At 37.1% G+C, this 10,764-nt stretch overlaps 2 protein-coding genes and 1 long non-coding RNA gene across 3 annotated transcripts in view; 2 read left to right on the forward strand and 1 right to left on the reverse strand.

Annotated features, from left to right (window-relative positions):
• The window catches only part of kcnmb3 (potassium calcium-activated channel subfamily M regulatory beta subunit 3), a 5,326-nt gene extending 4,511 nt beyond the window's left edge, over positions 1 to 815 (forward strand). Inside the window, exon 4 of the mRNA XM_016513369.1 lies at positions 421 to 815. Coding sequence (XP_016368855.1) covers positions 421 to 815 — 395 coding nt within the window. The remainder of the gene's footprint in view (positions 1 to 420) is intronic.
• A 1,219-nt stretch (positions 816 to 2,034) lies between these two features.
• Positions 2,035 to 5,125, reverse strand: LOC107709054 (calcium-activated potassium channel subunit beta-2). The gene is given in 5 exon segments (XM_074560063.1): positions 2,035 to 2,156; positions 2,159 to 2,288; positions 3,446 to 3,641; positions 4,762 to 4,920; positions 5,079 to 5,125. Coding segments are annotated over 5 exon segments (654 nt in total).
• Positions 5,126 to 9,308: 4,183 nt separating this feature from the next.
• The window catches only part of LOC107709066 (uncharacterized), an 8,074-nt gene continuing 6,618 nt past the window's right edge, over positions 9,309 to 10,764 (forward strand). The window contains exon 1 of the long non-coding RNA XR_001636435.1: positions 9,309 to 9,319. This is a non-coding gene — a long non-coding RNA (uncharacterized LOC107709066). The remainder of the gene's footprint in view (positions 9,320 to 10,764) is intronic.

The following is a 10,764-nucleotide window of genomic DNA, read 5'->3' on the forward strand; positions in this document are numbered from 1 at the left end:
TTATAACGTTACCCTCCTTGTGGTCAGTCTGCACAAGATCAACAAGCTTGTTTGCTTTGCGTCCCCTTTAAATACAAGATAAGCATTCGATCTACGTCAGAGCGTCAGAGCGGCCACAAATCTTTCTACAGCGTTGTTGGCAGGGCGGCCAGAGCGATTTTTGACACTCTCGACGGCGGCGGTGTGAATACACAGTTAGAGTGAGCTGAGGCGGCGGGCTTGAGAACGGCGCGGCCGTCGAAATCACTGAAGGAGCGTCCGGAAGGACATGTGACGACTCCGGGCTGGACTCCGCTTCGTCCACGCGGTTTTTGCAAATGAACTCTTCATATATATATATAGTTCATCTTTTCATAGTCACTGACCATGTAAAGGTCTGAAATATCTATTTCAATTTTAGATTTCATTAATGCTTGCCATAATCTTTCCCTCAGTGTTTCTACACTCCGAAATGCCAACGAAACCAGACAGAACAAGAGGCTGAGGCCAATAACATCAAAGATGTGTTAACTGTGCCAGGGGATAATATGACATGCTATCTCAGTGTGGCACACCCAAACGACGCCATCATTAGGAGGAAATACACCGTTCAAACGGCCTTGTACTATCTGCTGTGGCCCAGCCTCATGTTGTTCGGTGGAATCCTGCTGGTGGGGCTGGTGAAGCTCAACCAGCATCTTGCTTTCCTCTGCAATGAGATCAGTAGAGAGGAGTTACTAGGCAAGCAGAGTAAAGTGACGGAGGGAAGGATCTACAGGCTCTTAAGATGGAGGTCTGGAGGCCCCACGGAGCAGCACAACCCAGATAGAAAATAGTATAATGTGTCCCTACTGCAGTGGGCAGGTTAGTAGTCATAATGACTTTATTCAGTGTCTTATGAAGTTAACATTAGTGCCTTACACCCTGTGGCCATAGCTTTTTATAACATTGTGATTGTTCATTATAATCAAATAGGCAATGAACCATTTCAAGAGGTTATAGATGCAGTTAAGAGGGTAAATTCAATGAGCTGAATGTAGAGGGGTTTGTTTCTTCATTGGAACTGATTTTAACAATTTTAGCATTACAGTGAATGGGTGCCATCAGAATGAGAGCCAGCTGATAAAAACATCCCATTAATCCACCTTGTGAAGTAAAAAGCTGCAAATTTCCATTTTTGAGTGAACTATTTCTTTATTTTAATAATGGTGTGAAAAAAAGATAATATGCTGACAAAACATTAAGATTACTGACATTTCCTTCAACCTTTAAACACAACACAATGCAATGCGTAATTCTAAATATGGGTGAAAAATCAACACAGAAAATTCAGTTCTTGTTGCTTTTGAAATGGCCACTTTTCCTGATCCAATCAAGTCTATGCATTCCTGTTGTATAAAACCAAGCCCCGTCCTACATTTTCCCTGTTGAATATTTTGTATCACTCAGAAATACATCACACTGCAAGTAAATGGGTTGTGAATGAATTAAAGTCAAATTATAAAAAAAAAGCTTGTATGAAACAATTCATTAATAAAAACTGCTTAATATATTATATAACATAATAATAGTTCCCATTCAATGAGATATGAAATGTAAAAAGAACATTAGTCATATTCATCAGTGAGCTAAACATTGTATATATTTGAAAAAATATTCTAATAATTAATCAGTAATTTCTTTTTTACTCCCTAATTTATCCCTTTTAAATTCTTGATTATTTAAATGAATTATTTTTCAATTATTATATACTTTATGATAATATTCCCAAGGCTTATAACAGATTAGAAACATTTGTCAAAAGGTTAGATGTTAGATTATATTGCACAACTATTCTGTATATTGTAATGCCCTTCTACAAACAACACTATACTCCATCTGGAATAGAGCAGCACTTCAGAGATATGAGTTGTGGTTACAATATAGCTTAGTCATGGAAGACTAACATATCAATTTCCAGTCAATCCTTGAACAGCAGGAGGCCAAAAACCATTTGAAGAAGAAATGAAAGCTCCTTCATTCACTTCACTAAGTCTGTCAATCACTGTTCCCCTTTCACTTTGGGGCTTTGCCAATTTGTTCACACAGTATGGAAAGGTACTGAGCGAGCTTGACCATGAGTATGATGAGGGTTCCTCCAGATAACATGCAGGAGGGCCAGAAGAGAGAGTGGAAGACAGACGCTTCAGGAGGATGCTGCCCTGATGCTCGCTGGAGTCGTGGTAACATGTCACCTGCTGGTGCGAAATGTCCTGGATCATAACACGCAGGGCGGCGAGGTCCTTCTGTCATTTTGGCACATAAAAACACTGTGGAAAAACAAAGGCACGAGTTATTTGTTTAATAATATTTAATGATTAATTCATTTTGTATTTAAAGAGAATCATGTATTAAATCTCAAAAAGTATTTGAATGGTAGTTTAGATTTTTTAAAAATATATATTATTATATTTATTTATTTTAGTTTTCTGAATACGTTTTGTGTGTGTGGGGGGGGGAGTAATACGTTTATTCAGCAAGGACACATTAAATTTATCAAAAGTAATAGTAGTAAGAGATTTATAGTGTTACATAAATTATAAATTCTGTCTTTTGAATATCTCTATTTATCAAAGAAAACTGGAAAAAGGTACCATGGTTTTCACAAAAATATTAAGCAAAACAGCTGTTTTCAATATTGATAGTAATAATAAATGTTTATTGAGCAGCCAATCAGCATTTTAGAATGATTTCTGAAGGATCATGTGACCAGTAATCGACGCTGAAAATTCAGCTTTGTCCTCACATAAATTAAATTTGAGAAAATAGCTGTTTTAAACTGTAACAATATCTTACAATGTTATCATTTTACAGTATTTTTGATTAAATAAAGGCAGCCTGAGTGAGCATTTTTATAAACATTAAAAAATCTTGCTAAACCCAAACTTTTGAACAGTATAGTGTATATATAGTGTGAAAGGTTGGTTTTAAATTGGAGGTCCATTTAAATTTGAATTCATTCACAAGCAGAACAAACGTAACTCTTTTTAATAATATCTTCTTCTTTTTTTTAAGCTTCCACTTGATCATAATAATCATGACAATTGTATTTCTAAGAGATTGCTCAAAGCGCAGGAGTTTTGAGCATTCTGTTTGTGATTTAATCATTTTTGCTAACTTATTTTGTAATGTCAATCACTCTACAACCCTGCCCTCCAAAGGCCTGTCAGTCAATCCAACGTCTGCACATCTTAAAATGCAAAATGACTGAGAGCGAGCATTTCTGAATGTCTAGATTTTGGATTGGCTAAAATTCCTTAGAAACTGGACTGCATAAACTGGAAACTGTCTTCAAAGAATTGATTGAGTTTATTGACTCTAACTGTTGAAAATGTTCTATTTGGTCTCAACTGAATCTCATTGCTATAGGAGAAACCACTGCATTAATTAATTCCCATGGTCTTCCTCAGTTCACGGAATGATTGACCTCAGAATTGACGTCCAGCATCTCCTCATTGTGAGAGAGCAGCCCAATGCAGCCGGTGGCGTTCAGGCTGACGCAGACCTGTAGATAGGGGTACTTAGAGCTCCGCCAGCTGTCTGAGCCACAGTTGTATGAACAGTTGATATTCTTTGTTAGACTGGAGTTTAGCACAGTGCAGGTGGTTTCATCTGTCAATACACTAGAATACAAAAGAAAGAAAACCTTTAAAAGAGAAATACACTCAAAAATAAGGTTTCCATAATGGGATGAACCTTTGTGTGTGCAGTACAGCAAACACTAAACCAGCTGTCATAATTATTCAACCTTTATTCAACTATTCAAGTCACTTATTTGTATGGTAGGGAACAAAATTGTGTTAAAACACAATTAAGATTTTGGAAACTCTATCACTGAATTAACTTGAGTTGTTACACGTACATGAACTTAGCCCATGCATGTGTGAAAGTGGAGTAGCATATACGGTAAAGCCAAGAGCTCTCAAAAAAGCCACAGAGATGAAACCATTTCAATGCACAGTATAAGAAGAACACTAGACAAGCATGGCCTTCATGTTGGGACATCTCACCAAACGCCACTCTTGACCAAGTACAACATAAAAGGCAGAATTGAATATGCTAAAAAAAAAAATATCTGAATAGACCTTTGGAGTTCTGAAAGAATGTTTCTGGAATCATGTGACCAAACTGGAACTTTTTTTATGGATTATTGGTATGTGTGGTGCAAAAAAAAGCTTATGAGCAGAACACCATTCCCATGGTCAAACATGCAAATCCACATATATCCAAATCTACCAAAGCTTTGTTCAAGTATTGGTCAAATAGAATGTTCTTGAGTGGCCTGTTCAGTCTTCAGTTTTAAATCTGAATAAAAATATTTGGTGTAATTTAAAGAAAGTGGCAACATGAAAACCAAAGATTTTCAGTGATCGGGAAGCTTCTGAGGCTAAGATTTATTGGAGAATCTGGCAACATTTATTGGAGATTATAAAGAATAAAAGACAAAATTTGACTTTTGGGGGTTGAATAATTTTGTAAATGAATGTTTAGAGAAAATACTTTTTTTTTCATTAACTTTTCATTCTCAGAATCAATGAAATGTGTATTAATAAACTTTCTATAATAGTTTATTCATACCTGGGGTGAATTGTTTTCATAAAATATTGTTCACTGCAACAGAATGCATGGCAGGTCAAGGGGGGGGGTGAATATTTTTGATTGCAACTGTAGATACACTGATGATGTAGTTATTGTTTTAGTTCACAGCTAAATATTATTAAAGCAGTCATGACATAACACTACCTGTCTGCATAAGCACGAACCATACAGATCACAAAGTACATCATGACCGAGCTGAACACCATTCCCAACCCCAGCAGAATGGCTCTGTCCTCCCCAGCCTTCTGCGCCGTTTCTGTCTCGTTTTTTTTTTTTTTCCCCCACAATGTCTTGTAAATCAACCTGAAAAGAAGTCCAAACTGTGAAATAGTTTATAATTTATAAAATGTATAGTTCCAGTCCTGGGTGCTGATTGGCCACAAATGACATGAACAACAATCACCCAAATGACAGTTAAGGTACATAGAAGTAGGTAGAGCAGGTGCTAAACAATTGCACACCTTTGTTGTGTGACTCGTGTTGCTTTGACCCCCTTCACAAAGAACATCTTGTCTGATGCCTGTCAGCGAGATCTGGAAGACCTAAAAACAGAGAAATCATTGGATAACGACACAAACATTTTACATGGTCACACCGAACACTGCACTTATGGTAAAAAGCCTTTGAATATTACATATCTAAAAATGTACATATTGAAAATGATTTGAGATTATACATTTTCCATTTATACCATAGTTCCATTATACAACTCTCTGACTCTCTCTTAACACATTGTTTGTACAGAAGCCAGTAGTATTGATTTTACAATAGACTGGTTTTACTATGTAAAGAATATATTAACTATTCACTGACAGTGCACTTCAGTGGTGCATAAATCAGCAAGGAAAGATGGTCCATAACTCCGTAAGTGCAGTTTCTGAATAAATCTGAGCGGAGATGGCCTTAAGAAAGCTTGAGAGGCAGGCTGAGCAATGCCTTTGCAATATCAAGTGGTTTGTTTGTTTGAGTATATGTCTACTTCCATTAAAATCTCAATTTAGTTTGGAAACGAAAATAAATATTTCTCAAATCCCTTTTAACATTGACTTTAGACAAACTGAAATTGACCCAGAGACTGCTGTGTATCCAGCATGTCATGTCCAGCCTTATTAATTCTGGAAATTGGAAATTATTTGGAACAGGATGCAGATTTATATTTGAATCTACATGCATATACATGCATATATTCAGCATCCTGTGAGATGTGGCCGATTCCACTCAACTTAAACAATTCTTAAATATGAAGATTTTATCCAATCTTGGTCATTTTCTAAAGAACTCAACTCAAACTATTAGCACTATCACAACATAAAGTGCTCAGACATGATTAGCATGCTTGAACGTGCTCCCAAAACATTTTTTAGGGGTGGCCCTGCATGCATATTAAAATCAAGTTTATGCATATTCAAACAAAGCTTGAGCACTCTTATTTGCAGCTATGAAGAGCAGGTCATTAGGGGGCAGCAATGGAGTTGACGGTTGATAGAGCCCCACTTTCAAGATTGCCTTGTCATTACTCAGAGCATCAGGGCGTGAAGAGAATTACATTACTATTACAAGTACACATTCACGTATACATGCTGTATCGGCAATGTCAACTGTTTCTTAAGCGGAACATGCTTTTGCTAAATGCAGAACCATGCCAAACATAAAGCATTCTAGAGTAAATGCGTTATTGATTCACTGACCCTGGTTTGGAAAACAGCCCAAATCCTTATCCCTGAAACAAGGAGAAGGAGTCTACTTGGACAAAAAATGCTAAAGCTCTTTCCTTTTGTCCAATGTCATATGATTTTTAAGTAATGAGATGATTGAAAGCACTCAGCAATGAGGGACGCATATTTTTACAAGTTCCTGCTGAGAATGAATAGGCCTTTTCTATCACAACTAATCGATAAAGGTTTTTGGTTGATTGAAACCGTCTAAAAACGTTGTATCCATTTGATAAATGGATTTAAAAATCAATGCACACAAAGTCCTGTATTCTTTGGAATTCACCAATAAAACTGTTTTTCATTTACATCAACAGACAACAGCTTAGTGGCTTTCTATTATATTTTTCTATGTCTCACTTGACGTGGCTTTGTAGAGCAGTCGCGTTTAACTCCAGGACAACTTGAATCAAAAAAAGCACATGAGTGACAATGTATTTCTGAATCATTTTCCCTTTCAGGAAATGTGCTCTGCTATCCTCTGAGTACTTATCAGAAGGTATCATAGCATTTAAACCCAACATGCATGCTCTGTTTTACTAATCAATATATTTAATCCAAAGCTTTCCGTTTCAATCCGTTGCAAGGCCAAGGTCTCATACATACCTGTATTGATAGATTTGAGCCAAAGTAGAGCAATGAAATTCCAAGATAACCGTCAGCCTTCTCTTGCTCCTCTTGAGACCTGTAAGGGTTTTTAAAATACCCGATAATGCTGCTGGCAGATTTGTGGCTTTGTGGGCCGTGTGCCAGTGTGTGAAACTGTGTAGGGCAGCAATTTCCTGCCAAATGATGTGTGGAATGAGTCCTTCCTAGCCAGCCCGACACCCTGACCTTGCCCCTTTGAAGCATGGAGGTGAAGAACTGAACAGAAATAACCATGTGCCACTTTTCATCAAAGCCCTGTCATTGAGCTTGCACACATGATTTATGGTGTTTACTAAAGCAAGCATCACTACTACGATTACTCATATTTAGGATTAGTGATTTGATCCCCTAAACCTAAGGGCAGAAACATAAAGCATTTTTACACTGTAAAACCGAATGATTCGGAGCATGCTAGGGAACGTTTCCAGTTGAATTTCTATTTGGACATGGTCAAAGTTCATTTCAAGGCAATTTAGTTCCTGAGTGGGGAAATACAAAAATCAAAATGTGCTTAAAATGATAATGTGACTCTGTATCTCTCAAATAACACCTAAAAGTTTTATATTGTAGCATAGCGCAATGAAGAGCAAAGGCACAAGTTTCACTAAGATTCTAAGATTCACTAAGATTCGCTTGAAACAACTGTCATAACAGCTGACCTGAAAGAGAAAACTGACTGTAAGAAAAAAGAGATAGTTCAACCAAAAATGAACATTCAGTCATCATTAACTCACCCTCACATTGTTCCAAACCTGTATGAATTCCTGGTTACACTTTATTTCGATAGTCCACTTTAGACATTCTATTAACTATAAGTAACTTTGTAACTATATGTCAACTAATTCTCATTCATTTGTAACTACATGTCTACTAACTCTCAGAGTAGACTGTTAGGGTAGGTTTAGGGTTAGTAGAATAAGTTGACAAAGAAAGTGTTAGAAGATATTAAGCAGACAGTCTACTAATACTCTACTAACTGCTAGTTGACATGTAGTTGCAAAGTTACTTACTGTTAATAGAATGTCTAAAGTGGACTATCGAAATAAAGTGTTACCGAATTCCTTTCTTCAGTTGAACACGAAAGAAGATATTTTGAAGAAAGTTGGTAACCAAACAGCTGCTTTTAGTCACTGACGTTCACAGTATGAGAACAAAATACTATGCACTCTAAAAAATGCTGGGTTGTTTCAACCCAACTTTGTGTCAAATATGGACTAACCCAACTTTTGGGTTAAAAATTTTATGTAAAAATTTAACCCAACTGTTGGGTTAGTCCATATTTGACCGAAAGTTGGGTTGAAATAACCCAGCATTTTTTAGACTGGATCAATGGCTAGGCACCATATCTTCTTTTGTGTTCAACAGAAGAGAGAAATTCATAGATGTTTGGAATAACATCTCACCACCAAAAAAATATTTTAGTCCACACCTCAACTATAATGATAATGGCATAGAGGAACGATATTGTTAAGCTGTTTTTCCACCATTGATCCAAACGGTTCTAAGAACGATAAGGAATGGTTCCAGTTATGTTTCCACTTGAGCTCGGTTCGGCACGGCACGATTATGAACCACTCTCGGCCTGAAATTCTCAGCACAGTTAGCTCTCCTACCATAAACTTTGCATCTGAAAGGAAAACTCCTACAAATGCATGTACAATAAGGTCATGTGCATTTGCAAGGTTAAGAAAATCAGTAATGTATTCCAGTTATTTCATTATTAAGCCTGGAATACATTACACTATTTTTGCCCCGATTTTTGCCCCACTTTACACACAGATTTCGCAGTCACTTGCAAAGTGTATGATGGGTGCAAACTCAGTTTTTTTTTTTTAGCTTCAGACTATGATTCCATCCAGTTGGAGGATCTGAAACACGATTGAAATTTTGAGCTGATTTTAGAACTAAAGTTTGTTCAGCTTCATTGCTAGGACATGCATGTTTCTGAATGAGGTTGTGCGGGAAACCAATTAAAAGTCTGTAAGTGTCTGATCTTCAGTCGTTCAGTGAATGATGCCCAGTTTTTCCTCTGGAGCCATTTACAAAGTCTGCAAATATTTGATGCCTAGTGTTTTAAAATCTGTTTAGATTCTAAAAGTCGTGTAGTTCAACTGTTCTCTTTCTATTAAAAATGAAAGATGGTGGACTTATGCCTATAAAAAGCCTGACGTTCTATTGCCTTATGCAATAGCATGCCTAAGCAACCATATAACAATATATTAATAACCAACCATTGATGACAATTGAACAAGCAAGCACCACTCTTGTTTGTGGCTACCCTTATGTACACATTTTCAAAAATGCATTATGTCGAGGATAAAGATGAAACTAAGAAATATTCGGTGGCAATGACAGCAAGCACTTCAGTGAAGGATCACACATGTCAAACATGGCTTTATTTTAACCTCCGTGAGACAGCAGGGTTTCTTTGCTGACTAAAATTCTCTACATATCTGAAAGATGACAGATATATCATTTTGTCCCAAGGGCAAACTAATGAGAAGAAGCCAGAAGAACTGCTGTGCAAGAAGGCACAGTCTTTTATCTCAGTGCAGTCTGTCCATGTGAATGCACATAGAGATGATAATTGGACTTTTTGATGGTCTCTTTTAAATTCTGAAATCCATTTAACACTTTTCACACTTCGTCGCAAATGGAATGGAGTCAAATCTTTTCTTTTTCCTTTTTTTCTGCAAAGAGCCCATGTCTCAAAATGATGCTATCTTTGACTTCAACTTCATCTCAGCATACTCTGCTGAGGCTGACTTCTTTTTGGGGAAAAGTACTACATCCACATTATTTTCTAGATTGCATCAAACTTAGAAATCCCAAATCTTTTACTTAACAATCAGACCAGTCACACACCCTTGTGTGTTTTACAGTGTGTTGAGCAGATGCTTAACGGTGGACATTTACACCTGTTACTGGAAATCGTTTTCAGCTTCTTCTCTTCATGTGCCCATTCAACCCTCTAAATAATGTTCCTGTCCTTTTCCAAGAATGTTCCAGGTAGTATTTTCTGCCTAGCGTTGGATTATTATAGTGTTCAGTAACAAGTGTTCAGATGAGTTGAAAGGTCTTTAAAAAGTCCTGTCTCATCATCGCAAGATACCACACATTTCAAAACACAGACATGTCAATTGGTTTTGTAAATATACTGTGGCCCCACAACATGTTTGTTGACTTCAGTTTGTTTCCCGCGCTCCCCACCAAAGGTCTGTTGTGGGAGAATGTAGCGGTACGAAATTCCTTGAAAAGGGCGGATTAATTTATGGCATCAACAAATGCATGTGCACAGCTATCCACAGTGATATATTTAGAACAGTGAATTCCACTCATTTAACTGTAGGGGGCTCCAATGTTGCAAAAATGGCATTGCTTTAAAGGGACAGTTCACTCAAAAATGAAAATTACCACATGATTTACACACCCTCAAGCCATCCTAGGTGTAAATGACTTTCATCTTTCAGACGAATACAATTGGAGTTATATTAAAAAAATATCCTGGTTCTTCCAAGCGGTGGGTTAATAAAGGCCTTCTGAGCAGACTCGAAGCTTTGTGTAAGAATAATATCCATATTTAAAACTTTATAAACCAAAATCTCTAGCTTCCGCTAAATGTCGTACTGGTCATAGATATATATAGGTAGATGCCTCATTAGCGACTGTTTCTATGGGCCGCTATACGTAAGCCGTGCGCCATATTGTAACGGTCAACTTGACGTCATTCACCATAGCAATCACTGAATATTCGAAAGATGCCACAATCCTGCACAGAACGGCTCAA

The sequence above is a fragment of the Sinocyclocheilus rhinocerous genome, unplaced genomic scaffold (genome assembly GCF_001515625.1).
Source record: "Sinocyclocheilus rhinocerous isolate Xijiao unplaced genomic scaffold, SAMN03320098_v1.1 scaffold1724, whole genome shotgun sequence".
Lineage (NCBI taxonomy): Eukaryota > Metazoa > Chordata > Actinopteri > Cypriniformes > Cyprinidae > Sinocyclocheilus > Sinocyclocheilus rhinocerous.